The 26,958-nt window shown below is 37.4% G+C and overlaps 1 protein-coding gene across 9 annotated transcripts in view; it reads right to left on the reverse strand.

Moving 5' to 3' along the window:
- The window catches only part of PPP3CC (protein phosphatase 3 catalytic subunit gamma), a 97,759-nt gene that overhangs the window by 43,059 nt on the left and 27,742 nt on the right, over positions 1 to 26,958 (reverse strand). For all 9 annotated transcript variants that reach the window (XM_070505219.1, XM_070505217.1, XM_014867148.3 and 6 more), the window contains exons 2-4: positions 12,017 to 12,214; positions 11,555 to 11,679; positions 856 to 967 (exon numbers count right to left, since the gene is read on the reverse strand). In XM_070505219.1, the coding sequence (XP_070361320.1) occupies positions 856 to 967; positions 11,555 to 11,679; positions 12,017 to 12,044 (265 nt within the window). In that variant the 5' untranslated portion in view covers positions 12,045 to 12,214. The remainder of the gene's footprint in view (positions 1 to 855; positions 968 to 11,554; positions 11,680 to 12,016; positions 12,215 to 26,958) is intronic.

The following is a 26,958-nucleotide window of genomic DNA, read 5'->3' on the forward strand; positions in this document are numbered from 1 at the left end:
TGTACTATTACAGTATTATTTATAGTTAGAAACAACCTAAATGTCTTGCAGTTGTTAGTAAACTGCCTACATACATGATGGTGCATTCCTAAGGTGGAATACTTTAAAAACATTAAAATAACATTGTTAAATCACATTCAAAAATATTTAATGATATGGAAAAACGCCATTTTATAAAGTGAAAAGAGTAATTTGTTAAACAGTACATATAGGTCCAATTTTATTTAAAAAATATACTCAGATATGTATGTATTTGAACTATTTCATGATACACTTTTATATATACAGAAAAGAACAGAAGACCACATTCCAAATAGTGAGATAACAGTGACTATCTTTTTTTTTTCCAAAGATTTTATTTTTTCCTTTTTCTCCCCAAAGCCCCCCAGTACATAGTTGCATATTCTTCGTTGCGGGTCCTTCTAGTTGGCATGTGGGACGCTGCCTCAGCATGGTTTGATGAGCAGTGCCATGTCCGCGCCCAGGATTCAAACTAACGAAACACTGGGCCGCCTGCAGCGGAGCGCGCGAACTTAACCACTCGGCCACGGGGCCAGCCCCAGTGTGATTATCTTTAACTGGTATGACTGTGGACAATTTTTATCTTCTTTTTATCTTCTTTCCTATGTTTTCCAAATATACCAAATGTACTACTTTATAAACATAGTGGGAAAACCCAAAAGTTATTTTCAAAATACATGTCTTAAAAAGCAGAATCCTGGTTCTTACCAGAAAAAAAAACAGAACAGAAAGCATCTGAGTTCCATTAGTTTCTTTTCTCTTTATGAACATAAACTCACTTTGGGACTGGCTAAAGAGTAACTAGAAAAGATTGAGAGAAATAATTATACTTACATTCCTGTTTGAAGGTAAAATACTCTGTAAGATGCCTGCATTCATGATTTCCTCGAAGCAGAAACAATGTTTTAGGATGATTGATCTTTAAACTCCATAAAAACAGCACACACTACAAGATAAATACAAGGATAAAATTTTTACTTGTGACCATAATACGGCACAAACATGACTTACGTCAATTCAGATGACTTGTGGCATATCTCATTGCTTTTCTCAAGCTGAAACATGAAACCTTCCAGCTTTTGAATGTGATATGCTGCTGCCCTGGAATCTGTCAGAGCACAGAGAGTAGCCTTCATACAAGGCTCTCTTTAATTTCTGTTCCCATGTTCTAGCCAAATATCCAGAACTCTGTGACAAAGCCACTCACATATATATACCTTAGTCCTAAAACCTGTATTTTACTTAATGGAGAAACACTGGAGACATTCCCACTAAAATCAGAAACAAGGCAAGGATAGCCACTCTCTCCACCACTATTCAACATTGTACTAGAGGTATCAGCCAATGGAATTAGACAAAAGAAATCAATTAGAGGCTTAAGAGTGGGTAAAGAAAAAAATAAAACTATCTCTATTTTCAGATGATATGATAGTAAACCTGAAAAACTCCAGAAAAATCAATGATAAAACTAACTCAAACAACAAAAGAATTCAGTAATGTTGGAGGATATGAAATTAGCATACAAATTTGGAGGATATGAAATTAGCATACAAAATCAATAGCCTTCATACACACAAACAATAAATAGGACACAATAGTAGAAAAAACTCCATTTACAACAGCAGCAAAAATTAAGCACATAGGAATAAATTTAATAAGAAATGTCCAAACTCATACCAGGAAAAATGTAAAACACTCCTGAAAGACACAAAAGTAGATACGAACAAATGGAAAGACATTCCCGTTCTTGGACAGGACGACTCAACATTAAAAGATTATAGTTCTTCCTAATTTATTTTATAAAATCATTCCAATTCCAACAAAAATACCAACAAGCTACTTTATGGAGTTAGACAAGTTGATACTTAAATTTATATGGAAAAATAAACATGCAAAACCAGCCAGGAAACAGTCAGAAAAACACTGAAAAAGAGAAACTGTGAGGGAGGACTAGACCGACCTGATGTCTAAACATACTACAAAGCTTCTACAATTAAAACAGTGATACCTGCACACATATGGATAAATACACCAGTGAAATAAAATAGTCCAAAAATTAATCCAAGTACATATAAAAATTTGGTATATTAATAAAGTTGGCATCCTAAATCACTAGAGTAATGATGGACTTCTTAACAAATGTCTCTGGGACAAGTGGTGCCATTTTAAAAAAACATTAGATCTCTATCTCACATAATACATAATAAATGACAAACAGATAAGGAATCTAAATGTATCAAAATCAAACCATAGAAGTTCTAGAAGAAAACATGTGAGTGAGTTCTTCTTCAGTCTCAGTGTGGGGAAAAACTTTATAACTAATGACTCAAAATTTGGAGGCAAAAAAAGAAAAGACAGATAAATTTGACTACATAAAAGTAAAAATAATTTGCATGGTAAAAAAAATAATTTGGTAAAAACTGACAAAACTACATATTCACTTAACTTTTGACCACTTTTAGGAGCCTACCCTGAAGATACACCTCCAACAATAAGAAAACATCTGCACAAGGTTGCAGTATTGTTTGCAATAGCAAAATATTGAAAACAATGTAAATGACCATACACAGGAGTGAGGCTGAGAAAATTAGGATATAGCCACACAGTGAAGTACCATGAAGCTATAAAAAAAGAATGAGAGTGGGGCCAGCCCCATAGCGTAGTGGTTGGGTTTACCACGCTCCGCTTCGGCGGCCCAGATTCACATGTCTGGATCCTGGGTACAGACCTACACCACTTGTCAGCCATGCTGTGGCAGTGACCCACATATAAAGTAGGGGAAGACTGGTACAGATGTTAGCTCAGGGCTAATCTTCCTCAGCAAAAAAAAAAAAGGACAGAGAGAGAGAGAGAGAGCAAGAGAGAGAAATCCCTATAAACTGATTTGGAGCAATTTCCATGATTTACTGTTAAGTGAAAAAAGCACAAAAAGTACAAAAGAGTATCTATAGTACACTACTATTTAAGTAATAAAGAAGAGGATATAAGAAATACACACGTATCTGCTCACTTGAGCATAAGAAAATGGGAAGGATAAATCAGAAGACCAATAACCTACACACGGCAGAGAGGAAAGGGGTGGAAAGAAAGAGGAACTGGGATGAGTTGGGAGGGATGAGGAGAGCGTGACACTTCTCAAAGCATTGGTTTTTGGATAGCTTTGACCTCTAGAACCACTATAATGTTTTATATGTGCCCCCAAAATAAGTAATTAAATCAACCAGGATGTGAAAGAAACTCAAAATGGAATATAAACAGTAACAAAGGAACCTAATTGTATTATAAACAGATAAAAAGCAACAAAGAAGGGGATGGGGAAAAGAACTAACCCAAGTAACTTTGGAAAAAGAACATTCTGACTGCACACCACAAGGCTAAAGACACAAAGAAATGTACACAAATACTGTAACTCCAGCTAGTCAATCTGTTTTTCACAGTATGAGTTGGCTGTTATGTACCTATTCTATGGGTATTCTAGGATTGATCAGACAAGTGAATATACTGTAGATAATGAGAGCCAGGAGAGGGGGAAGGCTAGAATGAACCTTGTGATGTTGGACTGGAATCAGACGTATCATATGAACTCATGCTTTTTAAGACATATACAGATAGATAAATAAATAAAAATGTGACTCTGTGTATGTGGCTTAGTGTACATATATATTTCCTAGCTCCTGCTGAGAGGGCCTAGGACCTCGAAAGAACTGTGTGTATTGATTTGTGGATTACAAATCAATTTTGGCAAGGAGGCATATACACAAATGCAGAACCTGCAAATAATGAAGACTGATCATAAATACTAATCATGAAATATACCTATCTAACATGCAGCCTCTAAACATAAGCAACAAGTGACAGGAATTTGGTGAGAAACAAATAAATCAATAATTGTTGTTGGAGATTTTGACAGAAACCCAAAAGTAACTCATAGTTCAACAGACAAAAATAATCAAAGTTACAGAGAACAGTTCAAGCATAGAATGCCTTCCTCTCAAGTACACATGGGGTAGTCACAAAAGTCTATTAGGTACTGCATCACAAAGGGAGTCTCGATAAATTCCAGAGTGAATATTATTCAGATCATGATCTCTAATCAAATTACATTAATCAGAATCAGTAACAAAATACTAACTCTAAAAAAATCCTGCATGACCGGAAACAAAAAACATACTACTTTACTGTCCTAGGCTTACAGAGAATTCTTAAAATATAAAATACTGAATGATAACAAGAAGAATACATGTCAAAATCTGTGAGACCTAGACAAAGCAGCACTTAAAAGGCAATGTATACAGCGATAAGTACATTTATTTTTTAAAAAAGCTATGTAAATATGCTAGTATACGCTTAACCTATCGCTGAAAAGTCATATGAGAAACTCTTACTGATTGTAAGAGTGGGATGGCTAACATGTGAGGAGATGCTCAATCTCATTAGTAATTAGAGAAATACTAATTGAAACAACAATAAAATATTACTTTATACCCATCATTTTGGTAAATATTATAAAATGATATGATAAAACCAAATTCGAGAAAGACAGATGTGAAGAAATATCTTAGGTACTATTGGTAGGAGTACAGAATGGTACAGCTATTCTGAAGCGATCTGGCAATAGTTAGTTCAAGTATGAAGACATATAGCCTTTTCCCTAGCAATCCCACTCTTGTTAACAAACCATAGAGAAACTAAAACATGAGACCATAAGTGGATTTATATAAGGGTGTTCATCACAGCAGTGTTCGTTGTAGACAGAAACTGGAGGCAACCTAGGTGTCCCCTATTGAGAACACAGAACTAAAATGTCATAGATGTATGCCACGGAATACTACACAGCAGGCAGAAAGCAATGAACTTACAGCAACCTGGATAGATCTTAAAAACATAATGACAAGCGAAAAACAGCATCAACAGAAACAGAGCTACAGCAGTGGTTCTCAGTGTGCCACATTCACCTCAAAGGGCCGTGTGTCATCATCACATGGGAACTTGTTAGAAATATAGGTTTTCAGGCTCTACCCCAGACCTAATGAATCAGAAATTCTGGGGTGAGGCTCAGCAATCTGATTTTGAACAAGCCCTCCAGGTAATTATGACAGATGTCAAAGTCTGAGGACCACTGAACAGTACCATAACATTTACATAAAATTAAAGTACTTTGTCCACAAAAATTTTACATATTAAAAAATTAAGGGGCCGGCCCCATGGCCGAGTGGTTAAGTTTGCATGCTCCGCTGCAGGCAGCCCAGTGTTTCGTCAGTTCGAATCCTGGGTGCGGACACGGCACTGCTCATCAAGCCACGCTGAGGTGGCATCCCACATGCCACAACTAGAAGGACCTAAAATGAAGAATATACAACTATGTACCAGGGGGCTTTGGGGAGAAAAAGGAAAAAAATAAAATCTTAAAAAAAAAATTAAGATAAGGTATTCTATGTATTCTGAAGCATATACCAAATACAAGAGAAACACGTATACTAGGGGAGAGGGAGTAGGGAAAGTAGAGGTCACAGACAAAAAAAAAGTATAACAACAGAGAAGGACATTGCAAAGACTACTCATAAATGTGCTATGACCTGAAGAGCTTGATTAAATCAGCTGAGATTTTCCCACTTCCCAAAAAGCCAAGACTTCAAAATTCTGAATCCAAACACTTCTCAATATGCCCAATCTAAGTCATCAACATCTCTTGCCCATTCTTACAGATTAGATTCCTAACTGGTCTCCTATCCCACTTTGGGCTCCTATTGTCAATTCACTACATTACAGCCAGAGTAACTGTTTTAAAACATAAATGAATATGTCACTCCCCTGCTTGAAAAAAAAAATCTCCAATGGCTTTCTATCACACTCAGAATAAAACCCAAACTCCTCACTATGATTCACAAGGCCTGATGTCGTCTAACCCCTGCCTCTCTCTCTGACACATCACCCACATCTTCCCCATACTCGCCATTCTGTTGAGCCACACCAGCCTTGTTACTACTATTTGTGAACTGCCTTAGGCTTGATCACGCCTCAGAGCTTTTCCACTTGTGTGCTTTGCCTAGAATGTACTCAGACACCACCTTCTCCACACAGTCAGGTGTCTATGCATGGTTCATTCCCTCAGGTCACTGAAGTTTCCGTTCAAATGTGACCTCCTCAGATAGGCCTTCCTTGATCTCCATCTAAATTAGCTATTCCTGCCCCCTTTAGCCCCTTACCCGGATTTGATTTTCACAGACACTAAACGAATGTGTGAAGCTGCTCCTCTCACTAGAAAGCACAGTAAAGGACTCGGCTTTGCTTGTTTATTTCCGTGTCCGTAGAATTTAACAATGTTTCTCAACACAGCTGCTACTGACAATTTGAAAAGCATAATTCTTTGTTGTTTAAGAGTCTACATTCTGTATACCTGGACGCTGCTCGTTAAATGCCAGCAAAACCTCTCAACTATTCTAATAAACTATTCATTCATATAGCATGGTACATAATTATGAGCGCGTCTGCAGTTTAATTTCTCAAAAATGGAATTGTTGGATCAAAATATGTGTGCATTTTATTTGAGACAGACTTTGCAAAATAAAAATTATAAAACAAATATGTAGACATAAACAAATATACTTAGATGGCTTTTTTTCTTTTTTGGTTGACTTTTGTTTTCAACATATCAACTTGACAAAATATTCCAAGGAAAAACTACATTAAATTCATACATAAACTTAGAAAGCACTTTCTCTTTCCTATACTTACTTTTCCCAACCAAGAACATGGTATGTTTTGATTTATTTGAGTCTCTATTTCTGCCTCCTAGAAAGACAAACTCACCATCTGAAGTGATGAGATTTATAAAAGCACAGCCCATGGCCAGCCCAGTGGCACAGCGGTTAAATTCACACGTTCCGCTTCGGCAGCCCGGGGTTCGCTGGTTCTGATCCCAGGTGCGGACAGGGCACCGCTTGGCACGCCATGCTGTGGTAGGCGTCCCACATATAAAGTAGAGGAAGATGGGCATGGATGTTAGCTCAGGGCCAGTCTTCCTCAGCAAAAAGAGGAGGATTGGCAGCAGTTAGCTCAGGGCTAATCTTCCTCAAAAAAAAAAAAAGCACAGCCCACACTCACACTGCAATGTAATTTTGTTGATATACTTCTCAGCCTCTAATCTCAAGTTTTATTTCTGTATATTATACATGAAGATGCAACTGTGCAATTATCTTGTACAATTCAATTACAAGGTCATGATTATCAGAAGATCTGTTCAGACACTCAATTACTTCTTTATTTCTATGTGAACAGAATTTTTACTCTGTCTCAAGAATCATTTCTGTGTCAACAATTGTTCATCAGTTGGTCATCTGATAACATTTCCTCTTTGGTGGCTCCTGTGCACTTAGTATACCATATTCCATGCTGAAAATGTTCCTTTTAACCCTTTCTTTTATTGAAAAATCAACTAAAGGAAACTAAAGTTTAGCTTCCTCTACCACAGAGGAAGTACTTTATAATAGGTACAAATGAAGAAGGAAGCCCAGGGTTCCAGGGGCCAGCCCCGTGGCCCAGTGGTTAAGTTCTCGTGCTCCTCTTCAGCGGCCCAGGGTTTCGCTGGTTCAGATCCTGGGCGTGGACACGGCACCGCTCATCACGCCATGCTGAGGCAGCGTCCCACATGCCACAACTAGAGGACCCACAACTAAAAATACACAACCATGTACCAGGGGCTTTGGGGAGAAAAAGGAAAAATAAAATCTTTAAAAAAAAAAAAGAAGGAACCCCAAAAGGCTCAGAAAAAGTGAAACTTTACTATTCTGTTTTATCAGTGACATTTGGATCAGTCCCCATCAAAGCCCGCATTGCTTCTAGAAACAGCAGTGCTTGCTCTGGGCATGGAAAAAAAGTCAGCGTGTCTTGATTCTCTCATATAGGCTCAAAGGAAGAGAAATTATTAGGTATCAAAAGAGAAAAAAGTGAAATAAGGTGCTGTGAAAATAATCTGGCAATATGTACCAAAAGCCTTAAAAATGCTCACTCTTTCACCCAGTTATTTCACTTATAAGAATCTGACTGAGGGGCCAGCCTGTGGCTGAGTGGTTAAGGTCCCCAGCTCCGCTTTGGCAGCCCGGGGTTTCGCTGGTTCGGATCCTGGGTGCAGACATGGCACCGCTCATCAGGCCATGCTGAGGCAGCATCCCCCATGGCACACTAGAAGGATCCACAACTAAAAAAAAAAATACATGCAACTATGTACTGGGAGGATTTGAGGAGAAAAAGCTTAAAAAAAAAAAAAGATTGGCAACAGTTGTTAGCTCATGTGCCAACCTTAAAAAAAAAAAAAAGAACCTGATTGAAGAAAATACCAGAAATGCTATCAAAGATGTAATCAAAAAGATGTTAACTGTAGTAATATGCAGAACAAAAAAAACTGGAAAACAACTAGACCATTTACAGTACAAGTGATGCAATAACCAATTAACTATTGCTTAAGCCATAAAGACATTAGATGCCTCATGAAACAAGAAATCTGGAGGTAAGACACCCAGGTTTCCAGCTCAGCATCCTCACCAAGAAACTATGCCCTCTCTACCTCTTTGATCTGTGATTCACAGCAGCTCTGCCTGTCATCCTTAGTTAGAGCACCTCCTCATGGTCACAAAATGGCTGCTACAGTAAACACACCCACATTTGAAGTGACATAGTGGAAAGGGGGTCCAAAAGCTTTCACCTTGCACGAGTCTTCTCATCTTGAAAGAAAATGTTTCAAAACACACACAGACACAACATAACACAACACAACACAACACAACAAAAACACCCAGAACAGTTCCCTTTGTACCTTACTGGGCAAAACAAGATTCCATGTGTACCCCCAGAGCAAGCAGCGGTGACAGGGAATGGATTGCCATGACCAGTTCAGACCAACAAGAATTCATTCTCTGGGGCTGGGAGAAGGGCCTTCCTTCCCTGAAGTCAAAAGTTCTCTCTGAACCCCCAATCTCATTTATCTGAATAAAATAGGGATTTTGATGGTAAGGAAGAAGGAGATAAAAGGTAGGCAATAGGCAATAAGCAGTACCCACTACAAATCTAATTATCCAACAATAGAGGAACAGTGAAATAAATTATGGTATTTATACCACTAACCATGCTTTTGGAGAAATTTTAATGATAGAGAAAAATGCTTTCAAGACAGTGTTGAGTGGGGGGAAAAAAGGGTACAAAAAGGAATGCACAAAATGATTTCAATTTTCTTTAAAATATACATACACAAATGTAAAATAAGAAAGACTGCAAGGAAATATAATAAAATGTTAACATTAATTATCTCTGATTTACTATAGTTTTTGTTTTATTAGATTCTGCATTTCCCAATTTTTCTACAAAAGACATGAATTATCTACAACAAAAAATTGTAATAGTGATTCTATTACCTTATTTTCATTCATTTGACAAAAACATCACATTCAGCCTTATCAAGGACATTGATAAAAAATTACTGTTGAAGTATATACTTGTATCATAGTGAACTAAGCTATAGCCTACATAAGTTTATAATTTGAGTGGTTTATAAGTGACTTTCAACTAACACTAGATATCACCTACAGTTCAGTTTTAAAACTGGCATAAAATAGCACTGTCATTCTAAAGTTTTGATTCATTTATCTCTTAAGATGTTCCAGGAAAACATTTTAAGTTAGCCAAACATCAAGTAACAGGATAAAGCCAAATACAAACTATGATTTATAAACATTCATTCATTCAACAAATATTAACTGAGTGCCTACTATGTGTCAGGCACTGTGCTAGGCCCTAATATGAAGAACCCTGCTGATAATTAAACACTTTCACATTACACTGAAAGATCTACTCACCAGTGTAACTTTTCTGGGAAACTGTCAGCTCCCATAGAGAGCATGAGTCTTGTTCATTATTTTATCTTCAGAGCCTGCCATAAAATTGACACTCAGGAAACATTCGTTGATGAGTGAGGAAAAGAGTATATAAAACAAAATATTCTGAACATAGTATATGTGTACAAAAAATCATTGTGGATTTTGTGTGTGTGCGCTTTACTGAATATACTGATGCACTGAAACTATTTTTAAAGTATATGAGTTAACAGTCAAAAGATGATTTGCTACAATATTTATCTTTTTAAAAAGTTGTTTCATTACATAAAATAACTAATTAAAAATTCACTAAAATCTGTATTCTCCTTCTCTTCAGCCCCTAAAACTTCCTCATGCTAGCAAACAGGAAAAGAAGTAAACATTCAATGTATCTTTCAAACATCCATACTTTTGACTTACTGTCTACTGAAGCATGATGTGAACAGGAATAGGGAAGCTTTCCAATTATATAGTGTGAGTATGATCTCCACCCATGCCAGGTACCTATTTAGAGACCTTGGGAATTTCCTGAGCAGTAGGGAAAATGTGCTTCTTTTCTTAGTTCTATCATTAACTTTTATCCTCGTACATGACACTAAGTGAACTTCAGGCAGTGGCAGATAACATTGAACTTTTCTGATTCATGAGTTGAGGCTGCCTATACCACCAAAGAGTAGGATCTATTTCTCTTGTCCTTTATTTTCCTGGCAGCTTTAGAACAACTGCAGGTTCCTTGGTTGGGCACCAGGTGAGACAGCTGACTTGTATTTAGGAGTCATGATGCACGAACAATAAACCTTCAGCCACCAGAAACACACTTAGTACAGTGAGATTCTCACACTGAGAGAGAGGCCGAAGTAAAGACTACAAGACCAAGCCGACTCAATTTCTCATCCCACGCTTATTTGGGGCACATTATAAATTCGATTGCTTACATTATTTCCAAAGTTACTTCTCTTTCATTTGCCAAGCATGGACAGCTGAACCCAATGGACATTAAACAGGAATGTGCGGTGGTTCCATTGTACTCAGTCCTTGCATTAGGTTGCAAAATAGTTTTATCTTTTATACATAAAACCTTACACTTCGTTTTAATTCTAACGATTTTCTTCTTATCATTTAATTTTCAAAATACATAAAAGTAAATTCTAAGTTTTCATTAACTTCATCAACTGTAATCATTTTTTCCTTCAATGAACACTTACTAAAAGTGCTTACTCAATAGTATGAGAAATTATTCCCACAATAAGCTAAGTGTCTGCTTATTTAGCACTGCAGTTACTCTAACAGTTAACTGTAGCCCAGCAGCTTATGGTCTTATAATTAAGGTCAGCTAATCCAAACCCTGCTTAGGGTGAATAGCAACTTATGTCATTTACACACAGCCTGTACACTATCTTCAAAGAGGAAAGTTCTAGTAAACATTTAACTTATTTGCAAAGCTGAATTAATATAGCCTTCTATATGTCAGATGTTCTACTGGCTAAAAAAAGGAATATATTTTCTTAATATCAATTAAAACACTTCTCTATCACTTTAATTATTGAAAGTAACAAAGTTTATAAATTCCATTGGTGTTATTTTAATTTCTTCTACTGAAGGATGGAAAGCAAATTTTTTTAAAAAAGACAATATGATACATCCAACATATCCAGTTTCATTTTTACCTCTATACTGAAATAGCCTCTGTCCACATAGTCACCAAGAAAGAGGTAGCGTGTATTACTAGGTGATCCTCCAACTTCAAACAATTTCATCAAGTCAAAGAATTGCCCATGAACATCGCCACACACTAGGAAAAAAAGGACATAGAGTGAGATGAAAAATTACGTCTTAGAAGAGAAAAGGGTATTATAGCAATAGGGATTGCAGTTTAAATTTAACTTAAATCACTTTAGCTTTTGACTGGACTGCTCTATAATTATAGTCAATCTATCAATACTGACTAGTCCTATTGGAATTATTAGACATTTTAAATTGTATGTCTTCAACAAACAACAAATATACTAAAAAATCCTAAGACTGTCTCATAATTCCTAGAAAAATTATTGCATATTTTAGTTGGTTATTTGTAATCATTTCTCACATCAGCTCAAGTCTAAGTGCCACCATACAAATACTTCTCATACCTGTGATTGGAGCATCTACTTCGAGCATAGTCTCCTCTTGTCTCAGAATGGCAGCCCCATCGTTGATTATCTTTAGGGCTACTTCCTCTTCCAGTCGCCCTTCCTTCACCAAATGGTTTTTCAAAACATCAATTTTAGGTTTCCCATTCTCAAATACTTCCTTCAAAGTAAGCCGCTGGGTTGGAGGAAAGGGGACAGCTAGAAAGAGAGAAAAAATAATTGAAAACACTTAAACGTATAGCGAACCACCATGAACACACTTCCTTATGTAACAAACTGAACCTAATACATCACCACGATTTTACATCCATATGCCACAGCTACATGGAAAAAAATTCCAAGATTTGTTTACTGTTATCATATACTGATAGAATAAATGATCGATTCTAATTTTTAAAAAGGCCACAGTTAAAGTCGAAGTCATTTAAAAGATATGCATAAATTACAATGTTTTACATACAAACATGAAAGACTTTAAAAATGATTCAGAAAATAAGCTAAAAGTGAGACAAGGGACCGGATGATATGAATATCTTTTATCTACAGAAAAGGTGTTAAAAATGAAACTGTGGTTAAAGAAAATGAAAAAAAAGAAATCACACCACCAGAAAGGCAGTTATTTCTTCCAAATAACTGACCTAATGAAACCATATGTTTAGAAGTTTGACTTCAGTTCCTGGTTAGGGGAATCACAGATGTAGACTTTATTCTTAAAAAGTAGTTGCTTAAAATATTACTGATAACAAGAATACCACTAACAGGATGGAGCGCCTGAGAACAACTTGGGATAGTAACAGAGCATAGCCTTGAGCATGGGAGGTCTAGTTGTTTTCTCTAATCTGGAAACACGAACAACTAACTTCAGTTTATGCTGGATATAAGGTCATACAACATCACAGTGAACTAGCAACTTTAACAGAAAAAATTTTTTGACATTTTAAAATTGGCCATCATTTCCTCATTTACCTACTTTATAACGCAGTCCGGTTTAGATTCCCTGTGGTCTAACAGCCACAAGTCTATAAATGCTAACTTTAAAACGAGGGGTTCATTTTGTGATTTATGTCTGGTGGTTTCACCTCCAGCTTTATGGAGTGTTATTAAAAACCGAGTTGAAATCTACAGGTACTTTAAAAATTTTAGACTTAATCTAGCCATACCATTTTGTACTATTTACAAGTAAAGAAAGTCCTATGGTAGGTTTCGTCACGCTGTTAGCTATGACCTGACTCATTCTGACTAGTCAAAGCTCACTGGAAAAATGATAGCAGCTTTCTAATCAGTCAATACCACCTTGAGACAGGGAATCATGGATATCCCCGTTTACCCAGGGCAGTCTCAGATTTCAACTACTCTCCTAGCACAATTGTTAACGGTGTCCCCTTTCACTCTCAAAAGAATCTTAATTTGAAGGATAAATTAGTCTTTTTTTTTAAGATTGGCACCTGGCTAACAACTGTTGTCAATCTTTTCTTTTTTTTTTCTTGCTTTTTCTCCCCAAATCCCCTCAGCATATAGTTGTACATTTTAGTTGTGGGTCCTTCTAGTTGTGGCATGTGGGACGCCGCCTCAAGATGGCCTGATAAGCGGTGCCATGTCCGCGCCCAGGATCCGAACCAGTGAAACCCTGGGCCACCAAAGCAGAAGGCGTGAACTTCACCACTCGGTCACAGGGCCGGCCCCATAAATTTGTCTTAATTTGTGTTATTCATATGGAATATCACCATACTACTTTAACAGGATAATCTGCTTCTTGAAAAACAAAAATAAAATATGATGATGAATCTTTTATTTATTCATCTTTGAGTCTCCAAGACAGGGTGAAAGGTTATACCTGAACAAGTTTACTTAAATTTTTACTAAAATGTAATGTAACTTACTAAAATGTAAAACAACAACAAAATCCTTTACAGTTTCGAGATTCTTACTGAAATATTTTCAGATGAAATTATATACTATTTAGGATTTGCTTCATAATAATAGGCGAGGGACAAGGAAGAAACAGTAGTAGAGATGAAAAAGATTGTAGCGAGTTACTAACTCTTGAAACTGGGTGAGCTCACTTGGAAGTTCATAACACTGTTCTCTCTACTGTGGCAATATGTTTGAAATCCTTATAATAGAAAAAGTAGAAAGAATTACCAAAACTAAGAGTATAAGCTTTAGAGAAACTTTCTTTAGAGAAATTTACATGAGGTTCAATCAACAGCTACATTTAATCTTAATTTCTTGCAGATGACTTCAGAGAACCACCAGTCCTCTGAAATCTTGATCCAAAAAATAGATAGAAGATTCCACACTTAATCCTCTCCTTTCATACTTAATTTACCTCTTTTTGGTTTTTAAACTCTTATTCTCTATTTCTAGATAGCCAATCTGCCCTTTCCTAGTTTTGAAATGAACCCCACAGAAAGCCTACTTGTTTTTAATCTCCCACTTTGTAAACCAAAGAAATTGGCCAACAAACTGAAAACAAAGTGAAATAACATAAAATCAAATATGTTGGAATCGACAAAAAAGTATTATAACAAAGGTAGTTCCAGAGACAAGAGATCCACAGGTATTATTCAACTTTTACCAGTAGTATTATTACTGCTAATAAAAATAATTTCCCTTGGGGCTGGCCCTCTGGCCAAGTGGTGAAGTTTGCGGGCTCAGCTTCAGTGGCCCAGGGTTTTGCTGGTTCAGATCCTGGGCACAGACATGGCACCACTCATCAGGTCACGTAGAGGTGGTGTCCCACATAGCACAACTAGAGGCACTCCCAACTACAATATACAACTATGTACCGAGGGCTATGGGGAGAAGAAGAAGGAAAAAAAAGATTGGCAACAGATGTTAGCGCAGGTGCCAATCTTTAATAAACAAATATAATAATTTTCCTTAGATACTATTCAGTTGCATTCAGAGAACAGTTTACAAAATAGGAAACCCATTTTTCTTATATACCATGAAAGCTATGTAAGTAGAAGTGACAACAACCTAAAGAGCTCCTGAGGAAGAAATTTAGATATTTTTTCTTTCTCTCAAATTCTTCAGCTGCAACTTATTTAAAACAAAACAAGTAAACCAGTCATTTAGTTAAAGCAAAAGCAAGGCTGAATCAAGGATCAAGGGGATTCTGCCCAGCTAAGAGAGATGGGTCACAGCTGAGCCAGGGACACTAAGCAGAATTAAGATTGGCTTGGGACAACATACATAACAGAAAGTTCCAGAAGAGTCCTAAGTTTTTAGGTTAGGGCAAATAAAATCTATATCTGTCAAGTCAGGAACAAAGAATCTTCAACTTTAAAGGAGTGAGTCCTACCTACCCTCAAGTTACTCCCAGCTATCTTTAGAAGCCCTGAATTCTATCTCCCTTCTTTTACCAGACAGTTCTATACACACTGCAGTTGAGGTTGATTCATAGAAGAGTGGAAACAGCCACTCTTCCATGGCTGTTTAGTTTTCCTGAGAAAACTAAAGGAAACAGCCATCATCCAGCTAAGTTTGGTCACGAAAGGAAATAAGAACTTTCTAATTAAATTTGAAGTCTCCATTTTAAAGATTTTATTTTTCCTTTTCCTCCCTAAAGCCCCCCGGTACATAGTTGTATACTTTTAGTTGTGGATCCTTCTAGTTGTGGCATGTGGGATGCCACCTCAGCATGGCCTGATGAGCAGTCCCATGTCTGTGCCCAGAATCCAAACCGGCAAAATCCTAGGCTGCCGAAGCAGAGTGCACAAACTTAACCACTCGGCCATGGGGCCAGCCCCCATGAAATCTCCATTTCAAAAAATATGCCCAGACACAGAGCATCCATATGTCTGAGTATGCCTATTGGGATATTCTGAGTTTATTCATTTTGTCCTGACGTAATCATTAACAGTGCCCCCTTTCACTCCGGATTTAAACAACCTATCCAGGAACAACATTCACTAGAATCCAATGAGTTGTTTGTTTAAAATGTAGATTCTTGGGCATCAGACTTGTGGAAGGAGGACGTTCGGGGATCCCGCACAGCCATCTGCATTGTTAACAGCGGCCCCAGGCAATTCTTGTGCACAGTAAATTGGTGTTAGAGTGAAGCAGGAAAATGGTGAAAGGGAATTCTATGTGAAGATACAATAATCTCAGATAATCAGCACCTCCACTCACCAGTCAGCACACAGTCAGAGCTGACTGGGCTTCCTGTCCTTTCCCCCAGCCTCTACTAAGGCCACACGGATACAAAGAGTTTGGAATTTCTGAGGGAAAAAAAGGAGGATCTAGAGTAGTGCTTTGTAAACTATCTGTGGGAACTGCCACTCCCCACCACACCCTCCAATTTGTCAAAACCTATACTTTGTAAAATGCAATAAATTACTAGAAAATGATCACATGCACAGATGTTGTGCCAATGTCAAATTGCTATAAAAGTTTTTAAATAAGTTTCTGTACTTATCACAGTTAGTAACAATTCGTGGACTTGACACTGGTTCACGGATCACACTTTGAGTAACACAGGTTTGGATGAACATGGATTTAGGGGAAGATCAGGACTAGAGTCAAAACTTGAATAGTATGCATATAAACATCTTCAAGCCTGAGTTTGGAGATTTTATTAAGTCTAATGTACATACAAGATGGTGTCCCGCTGACTTCACTACTCACTTCACATTGAATGATAACCTTTTTTTCTAAGAACCCAAATCTCTGACAAGCTCATTCTCAATTGCCTTAAATGGCACACAGGATTTTGTTATTAAAGAATACAACATAAACATTTGGACTCTGCAGGCAGACGAACAAGCTAAAGTTTTAGCTTCTAACATCTTACCTGTGCTTTAAACTAGGAAGTATGTAAACTATAACATAGAGGGTCAGTCCTTGCATCCTTTCAAATCATAAATAAACCACACACACAAGTTTCCCTTCTTCATTTCTCTGGCTGTACGTTGCCTCTTTAAATATTCCACTTTTAAAGCTGTTATCCTTCCAAAACAATGTCTTAGCACATTTTTCAAATTTCAAAGAAAAAGTACTAGACTGATTTTCAAGGCTAATAAATAACTCCATGCATTTTATTTATTCAAAAAATTAAACTAACCAATCTAGGCATTTTTAAATGAAAGAATCAAAGTGTCATTAGTGTCAGTACCAAAGTTACCGCTTTATTGGTTATATCATATCATCACTTGGGGGAGAGGGGGAGTGGTCCCTTCATCTTTAATATAGGTCTGTTATTTTATAAACTACAACCCTTACCAATGAGTAAATAGGGTTAACAGAGGGATTATAAGGTCTCAAAACACCATCATAGAGACAAAAAAAAATTGACCATGACCCAAAGGTCATTTATGCAGAAATGTGATAATTCAGGGGTTATAAAACTACAGTACTTTTTTTTTTTGAAGAGTAAAAGAGGTCCTTGTTATTCAAAGATGATTGGTACTAGAAAAGCCCACTTACGGGCCGGTCCCGTGGCTGAGTGGTTAAGTTCAAGCACTCCGCTGGGGTGGCCCAGGGTTTCACTGGCTCAGATCCTGGGTGGAGACATGGCACCGCTCGTCAGGCCATGCTGAGGCGGCGTCCCACATGCCACAGCTAGAAGGACCTGCAACTAAGATATACAACTACGTATGGGGGGGATTTGGTAAGATAAAGCAGAAAAAAAAAGATTGGCAGCAGCTGTTAGCTCAGGTGCCAATCTTTAAAAAAAAAGGCCACTTAAAGTGAATCCACATAGAAAAATAAACATTCACAGTAAACAGTGAGGGGAAACAATTTGGAATTTTATCTTTAAAAATGAAACTATGAATTATGAAAATAATTTTATTTCATAATAAACAATTTGCAGCATGATCATAAAGAGCTGGTTTTACAAATATAACCAAGGGAATTATCATTAACCTTCTAAAAACGAATGAGCCTAAACCCCCCTTTGAATTTCAGACTCTCAAATCCAACAGCCTATTTATCAGCTACTTGGATGTCTAAGGGCATTTAAAATTTAACATGTCCAAACTTGAGTTTATTTCCCATGCCACCTCTAGTCTTTTCCATCTAAATCCATGGAACTACTATTCACTCAATTGCTTAGGCCAAAAACCTAGGGAGTCTCCCTTTCCCTATTTCCTGATACTCCCAAAATCCCAATTTATCAGCAAGTCTGGTTGACTCTCTCTGAAATAGCCTTTGGATGCATTTTTTTCCTGCTTTTTCTCCCCAAATCCTCCCAGTACATAGTTGTATATTTTAGTTGTGAGTCCTTCTAGCTGTGGCATGTGGGACGCCGCCTCAACATGGCCTGACGAGTGATGCCATGTCTGCACCCAGGATCTGAACCAGCGAAACCCTGGGCCGCCGCAGCAGGGCGTGCAAACTTAACCACTTGGCCATGGGGCCGGCCCCTGGATGCATTTTTGAACACCTCCATCACTGCTACCCTATTCCAGCCATGACTCTCTCTCACAGATTGCTGCAATAGCTTTCTAACTTATCTCCTCCTTCCCCACTCTATTCTTGGCCCTTTACAGCAGCTGAAGTAACCTTTATCCCCAGCTTTACCGAGATGTAATTGACATGTAACATTGTGTTAAGTTTAAGCTGTAGGATGTGTTGATCTGATACACTCATACATTGCAAATGATTATCACACCTCCATCACATCACATTATTACCATTTCTTTTTTGTGGTAAGAACATTTAAGATCTATACTCTTGGCAACTTTAAAGTATATAATACAGTATTTTTTTTTTTTTTTAAAGATTTTATTTTTTCCTTTTTGTCCCCAAAGCCCCCCGGTACATAGTTGTGTATTCTTCGTTGTGGGTTCCTCTAGTTGTGGCATGTGGGACGCTGCCTCAGCGTGGTCTGACGAGCAGTGCCATGTCCGCGCCCAGGATTCGAACCGACGAAACACTGGGCCGCCTGCAGCGGAGCGCGCGAACTTAACCACTCGGCCACGGGGCCAGCCCCTATAATACAGTATTTTTAACTGTAAAAACCAACCTGTACATTAGATCCCTAGAACTTATTCATCTTATAACTGGAAGCTTGTACTCTAACAACTCCCCATTTCCCCCAACCTCCAGCTCCTGGTGACCACCATTCTACTCTGTTTCTATGAGTTCAGCTTTTTTAGATTCCACATTAAGTGATATCATATAGTGTCTTTCTCTGACTTATTTTCCTTAGCATAATGCCCTCAAGCTCCATCTACATTGTCACAAAGGGCAAGATTTCCTTCTTTCTCATGGCTGAATAATATCAGATTGTGTGTGTGTGTGTGTATATATATATATATGTCATATCATTTTTTGTTTCTTTTTTTGCTGAGGAAGATTTGCCCTGAGCTAACATCTGTGCCAATCTTCCTCCACTTTATATATGAGTCACTGCCATAACATGGCTGATGAGTGGTGTAGGTCCACGCTCGGGATCTGAAGCCACGAACCTGGGCCACTGAAGCAGAGCATGCTGAACTTAACCACTAGGCCACAGGGCCAGCCCCTATACCACATCTTTTTCTCCATTCATCCATCTATGGACACTTAGGTTGTTTCCATATCTTGGCTATTATAAATAATGCTGCAATGAACATGGGAGTGCAGCTATCTCTTCGAAATAGTAATTTCATTTCCTTTGTATATATACCCAAAAGTGAGACTGCTGGATCATACAGCAGTCCTACTTTCAATTTCTTGAGGAACCTCCATACTCTCTTTCATAGTGGCTGTACCAGTTTACATTCCCACCAACAGCGTTCAAGTGTTCCCCTGTCTACACACCTTCACCAACGCTTGTTATCTCTTGCTTTGATGATAGCTATTCTAACAGGTGTGAGGTGGTATCTTGCTGTGGTTTCAATTTGCATTTCCCTGATGATGAAAGACGTCAAGCACCTTTTCATGTACCAGTTGGCCATTTGTATGTGTTCTTTGAAAAACGTCTGTTCAGTTCCTCTGCCCATTTTTCAATTGAATTGTTTGGGTTTTTGCTATTTAGTTGTATGAGCTTATCACAGATTTTGGATATTAACCCCTATCGGATATATGATTTGTAAATATTTTCTCCCATTCTGCAGGTTGCCTCTTCATTTTGTTGATTGTTTCTTTTACTGTGAAGAAACTTTTTAGTTTGATGTAGTCCCACTTATTTTTGTTTTTGTTGCTTGTGCTTTTGGTGTCATATCCAAAAGATTGTTGCCAAGACCAGCGTCAAGGAGCTTTTCCCGTTTCCTTCCAGGAGTTTTAACATTTCAGGTCTTACGTTGAAGTCTTTAATCCATTTAGGGTTAATTTTTGTGAGTGGTATAAGATAGAGGTCTAATTTCATTCTTCTGCATGTGGTTATCCAGTTTCCCCAATACCATTTACTGAAGAGACTATTCTTTCTCCACTGAGTATTCTTGGCTCCTTTGTCAAATATTAGTTGACTGTATATGTGAGGGTTTATTTCTGGGCTCTCCAATCTGTTCCATTGGTCTGTGTGTGTTTTTGTGCCTGTACCATACCATTTTGATTACTAAAGGTTTGTACTATAGTTTGAAATCAAGAAGTGTGATGCCATGTTTATGGTGATGGATGGTAATTAGTCTTTGGGTGGTGAACATGATGTAGTCTACACAGAAATTGAAATATAATGGTGTACTCCTGAAATTTATATACCATCATAAACCAATGTTACCTCAATAAAATGAAATACAAAAAAAGAAAAAGAAAAAGAAAAAGAAGTGTGATGCCTCCAGCTTTGTTCTTTCGAAGAATTGCTTTGGCTGTTTGGGGACTTTTGCAGTTCCATACAAATTTTAGGACTGTTTTTTCTATTTCTTTGAAAAATGTCATTAGAATTTTGATAAGGATTGCACTGAATCTATACATGGCTTTGGGTAGTATGGACATTTTAACAACATTAATTCTTCTGATCCATGAATACAGAGTATCTTTCCATTTGTTGTGTCTTCTTCAATTTCTTTCAGCAAAATCTTGTAGTTTTCAGTGTATAGAGCTTTCACCTCCTTGGCTGAATTTATTCCTAAGTATTTTACCGTTTTTGAAGCTATTGTGAATGGACTGTTTTCTTTATTTCTTTTTCAGATATTTCATTGTTAGTGTACATAACTGGTTTCTGTATGTTGATTTTGTATCCTAAAATTTTTCTGAATTAGTTGAGTAGATCAAACAGTTTTTTACTGGAGTCTTTAGGACTTTCTATATATAAGACCATGTCCTCTGCAAACAAAGACAATTTCACATCGTCCTTTCTGATTTAGATGCCTTTTGTTTCTTTTTCTTACCTGACTGCTCTAGCTAGGACTTTCAAGTACTATGTTGAATAAGAGTGTTAAGATTGGGAACCCTTGTATTACTCCTAATCTTGGAGGAAAAGCTTTCAGTCTTTTCTTGTTGAATATGATGCTGGCTGTGGGCCTGTCATAATATGGCCTTTATTATGTTGAGGTGTGGTCTGTCTATACCCAGTTTGCTGAATGTTATTATCATGAAACCATGTTTTATTTTGTCAAATGCTTTTTCTGCATCTATTGAGATGATCATATGATTTTTATCTTTCATTCTATTAATGTGATGTATCACATTTATTGATTTGCATATGTTGAACTGTCCTTGCATCCCAGAGGTAAATCCTGTTTGAGCACGGTGTATAATCTTTTTAATGCGCTGTTGAATGAGGTTTGCTGATATTTTGTTGAGAATTTCTTCATTTATATTCATCAAGGATATCAGTCTGTAGTTTTCTTGTAGTTTCCTTATCTGGCCTTGGTATGAGGGTAATGCTAGCCTCAAAACATGAGTTTGGGAGTGTTCTCTCCTCTTCAGTTTTTTGGAAGAGTTTGAGAAGGATTGGTATTAATTACTCTTTAAATGTTTCGCAGAACCCTTCAATGAAACCATCTGGTCCTGGGCTTTTCTTCGTTGAGAGGTTTTTCTCTTTTTTTCCTGAGGAAGATTTGCCCTGAGCTAACATCTGTGCCAGTCTTCCTCTATTTTGTATGTGGGTGGCCACCACAAAAGGGCTGCTGATGAGTGGTATAGGTCTGCTCTCAGGAACTGAACCCAGGCCACTGAAGCAGAGTGCACTGATCTTAACCACTAGGTGACCTGGCTGGCCCCTGTCAAGAGATTTTTGTTTACTAATTCAATCTCCTTATTTATTATTGGTCTGTTCAGATTTTCTACTTCATGATTCAGTCTTGACACGTTGTATGTGTCTAGGAATTTATCCATATTTCCTAGGTTACCCAATTTGTCAGTATATAATTTTTCATAGTAGTTTCTTATGATCCTTTGAATTTCTGTGGTATCAGTTGTAATGTCTCCTTTAAATTTCTGATTCTATTTATTTGAGTTTTCTTTTTTTCTTTTAGTCAAGCTAGCGTTTGTCAATTTTGTTGATCTTTTTAAAAAACCAACTCTTAGTTTCATGCGTTTTTTAAAAATTTTATTATTTTTTTAAAGACTGGCACCTGAGCTAATCTTTTTTTTTTTCCTTCTTCTTCTTCTCCCCAAAGCCACCAGTACATAGTTGTATATTCTAGCTGTAGGTCCTTCTGGTTGTGCTACGTGGGATGCTGCCTCAGCATGGATTGATGAGCAGTGCCATGTCCACACCCAGAATCCAAACCGGCAAAACCCTGGGCCACTGAAGTGGATCACGCAAACTTAACCACTTGGCCACGGGGCCAGCCTCTCAACTCTTAGTTTTATTGATCTTTTCTATTATTCTTCTGTTGTGTATTTCATTTAATCTGCTCTGATCTTTGTTATTTCAGTAGTGAAAGCTGCTGGGTTCATCAGCTGAACTGGTCATTGTGAACCTCAATCGCTGCCACTGCATGGCTGCTGTTGGTAGCCCCCTCATTTTACTCAGTTCTCTGCTCAAATGTTACCTCTTCAGAGATCTCTTCCCTGACCACTATATCTAAGCAAAATAAAACGAAACTTCTTCCCTTGACACAGTCCAGCAGAAGAGGTTTGGTTCTTCATTAATTTCTAAATAAGTACTTCCAGGTACATACTATATGCACATTAATTGTGGAGACATAAGGAAACTAAATCTGAGCCAGATAACAATTGTTGAATTCTACAATTATGTAACCAAATGTTCATTTCAGACATAGTAAAGTCCCGCTCAACCTTTCATCCTAAAATTATTTCCCGGCCAGCCCAGAGGCACAGCAGTTAAATTTGCACGTTCTGCTTCGGTGGCCTGGGGTTTGCCGGTTCTGATCCTAGGTGCCGGCCTAGGCACCGCTTGTCAAGTCACACTGTGGCAGGTGTCCCACATATAAAGTAGAGGAAGATGGGCACAGATGTTAGCTCAGAGCCCGTCTTCCTCAGCAAAAAGAGGAGTGCTAGCGGCAGATGTTAGCTCAGGGCGAATCTTCCTCAAAAAATAAATAAAATGCTATTTAAAAAAATAAAATAAAATAAAATAATTTCCTACTCCAAGTATAATCTGGAGGATCAACAGTATCAAAATCATTTGGGAGCTTTTCAGAAATGCAGACTATCTGGCCTTAGTTCAGACCAACTGAAATCAGAATCTGCATTTTAACAAGATCCCAGGTGCACATTAGGTCTAAGAAGCATTACTATAATTCACTGATTTTTAACCCTGATTGAACATTAGAATAACCTGGGGAGCTTCTGAAAATATAATGCCCTCATTCCATTTCTAGAAATTTGTATTCAACTGGCTTTAGAAATACCCAGAAATCGGTATTTTTAAAAATTTCTCCAGGTAATTGAGAATCACTGCTCTCATTTCATCTTTTTTCCTTTTTTTAGTCATGGAAAACTGCAAACACCTAAGTGCACACAGATTGGGAACTAGTTAAATTATAGGAATTCCTTACAATGGGATTTCTTTTTCAATTATTTTATTGAGGTCATATTGTTTTATAACATTGTGTCATTTCAGGTGTGCATTATTATATAATAGTTTTTTATAGGCTGCATCATGCTCACCACCAATAGTCTAATTTTTATCCGTTGTCATAAACATGTGCCCCTTTACCCTTTTGCTCACCTCCCACCCCCTTCCCCTCTGGTAACCACTAATCTGTTCTCTTTATATATGTGTTTATCTTCTACATATGAGTGAAATCATACAGTGTTTGTCTTTCTCTGTCTGGCTTATTTTGCTTCACAGAATACCCTCAAGTTCTATCCATGTTGTTGCAAATTAGATGATTTTGTCTTCTTTTTAATAGCTGAGTACCATTCCATTGTATATATATATATACATATTCTTTATCCATTCATCAGTTGATATGCATTTCTGTTGCTTCCACATCTTGGCTTTTGTGAATAATGCTGCAAGGATCACAGGGGTACATAAGTCTCTTTGAATTGTTGATTTCATGTTCTTTGGAAAAATACCCAGTAGTAGGATAGCTGGGTCATATGGTATTTCTATTTTTAATTTTTTGAGACATCTCCATACTGTTTTCCATAGTGGCTGCACCACTTTGCATCCCACCAGCAGTGTATGACAGTTCCCTTTTCTCCACATCCTCTCCAACATGTTATTTTTTGTCTTCGTAATTGTAGTCATTCTAACAGGTGTAAGGTGACATCACTTTCTTGTTTTGATTTGCATCTTCCCTAATAACTAGTGATGAACATCTTTTCATTTGCCTGTTGGCCATCTGCATATCTTCTTTGGAAACTGTCTGTTCATATCCTCTGCCCATGTTTGATTGAGTTATTTTGTTGTTGTTGAGTTGTATGAGTTCTTTATATATTTTGGAAATTAACCCCTTGTGAGATATATGATCTGCAAATATTTTCTCTCAGTCGGTGAGTTGTCTTTTCATTTTGTTCATGGTTTCCTTCGCCTTGCAGAAGCTCTTTAGTCTGATGTAGTCCCATTTGTTTATTGTTTCTTTTGTTTCCCTTGCCTGAGTAGACATAGTATTCAAAAAGATGCTACTAAGAACGATGTCAAAAAGTGTACTGCCTATATTTTCTTCTAGGAGTTTTATGGTCTTACATTCTAGTCTTTAGTCCATTTTGAATTAATTTTTGTGTGTGGTTTAAGATAATGGTCTACTTTCATTCTTTTGCACATGGCTGTCAAATTTTCCTAACACTATTTATTTTTTTAATTTTTAATTTTTTGGTGAGGAAGATTGGCCCTGAGCTAACATCTATTGCCAATCTTCCTCTTTTTGCTTGAGGCAGATTGTGGCTGGGCTAACATCTGCGCCAATCTTTCTCTATTTTGTGTGGGGCACACTGCCACAGCATGACCTGATGAGCGGTGTGTAGGTCTGCACCCAGGATCCAAACCTGTGAACCCTGGGCCACCGAAGTGGAGGGTGCAAACTTAACCATTAAGGCACCAGGCTGGCCCCACCAACACCACTTACTGAAGAGACTTTCCTTTCTCCATTGTATGTTCTTGGCTCCTCTGTCTGAGATCAGCTGTCCATAGATACATGGTTTTATTTCTGGGCTTTCAATTCTGTTCCATTGATCTGTGTGTCTATTTTTCTGCCAGTACCATGCTGTTTTGATTACTATAGCTTTGTAGTATATTTTGAAGTCAGGGATTGTGATGCCTCCAGCTTTGTTCTTTTTTCTCAGGATTACTTTGACTATTTGGGGTCTTTTGTTGTTCCATATAAATTTTAGGATTGTTTGTTCTATTTCCATGAAGAATGTCATTGGGATTCTGATTGGGATTGCATTGAATCTGTAGATTGCTTTAGGTAAGATGGACATTTTAACTATGTTTATTCTTCCAATCCATGAGCATGGAATACCTTTCCATTTCTTTATGTCTTCTTCAATTTCTTTCAAAAATATCTTATAGTTTTCATTGTATAGGTCTTTTGCCTCTTTGGTTAAATTTATTCCTAGATAGTTTATTCTTTTTGTTGCGATTGTAAATGGGATTGTAGTCTTGACTTCTCTTTCTGCATGTTCATTATTAGTGTGTAGAAATGTAACTGATTTCTTTGAGTTGATTTTGTACCCACAACTTTGCTGTAGTTGTTGATTATTTCTAATAGCTTTCTGGAGGATTCTTTTGGGTTTTCTATATATAGAATCATGTTGTCCACAAACAGCAAGAGTTTTACTTCTTCCTTTCCAATCTGGATACTTTTTGTTTCTTTTTCTTGCCTAATCACTTTGGCCAAAACCTCCAGTACTACATTGAATAGGAGTGGCAAGAGTGGGCACCCTTGTCTTGTTCCCGTTCTCAGAGGGATGGCTTTCAGTTTTTCCCCATTGAGTATTATGTTGGCTGTGGGTTTGTCATATATGGCCTTCATTATGTTGAGGTACTTTCCTTCTATACCCATTTTATTGAGAGTTTTTATTATCATAAATGGATGTTGGATCTTGTCAAATGCTTTCTCTGCATCTATTGAGATGATCTTGTGACTTTTATTCCTCATTTTGTTAATGTGGTGTATCACATTGATTGATTTGTGGATGTCAAACTATTCCTGCATTGCTGGTATAAAGCCCACTTGATCATGGTATATGATCCTTTTAATGTATTGCTATATTTGATTTGCTGACATTTTGTTGAGGGTTTTTGCATCTATGTTCATCAGTGATACTCGCCTATAATTTTACTTTTTTGTGTTGTCCTTGTCTAGTTTTAGCATCAGGGTGATGCTGGCCTTGTAAAACGAGTTAGGAAGCATCCCATCTTCTTCAATTTTTCTGGAATAGTTTGAGAATGATAGGTATTAAATCTTCCTTGAATGTTTGATAAAATTCTCCAGAGAAGCCATCTGCCCCCTGGACTTTCACTTTTGGGGAGGTTTCTGATTATGTTTCTATCTCTTTACTTGTGATTGGTCTATTCAGATTCACCTATTCTTTTTGGTTCAGTTTTAGGAGGTTGTAGGCTTCTAAGAATTTATCCATTTCTTCTAGGCTATCCAATTTATTGGCATATAGTTTTTTATAGTATTCTCCTATAATCCTTTGTATTT

The sequence above is a fragment of the Equus asinus genome, chromosome 3 (assembly GCF_041296235.1).
Source record: "Equus asinus isolate D_3611 breed Donkey chromosome 3, EquAss-T2T_v2, whole genome shotgun sequence".
Classification (NCBI taxonomy): Eukaryota; Metazoa; Chordata; class Mammalia; order Perissodactyla; family Equidae; genus Equus; species Equus asinus.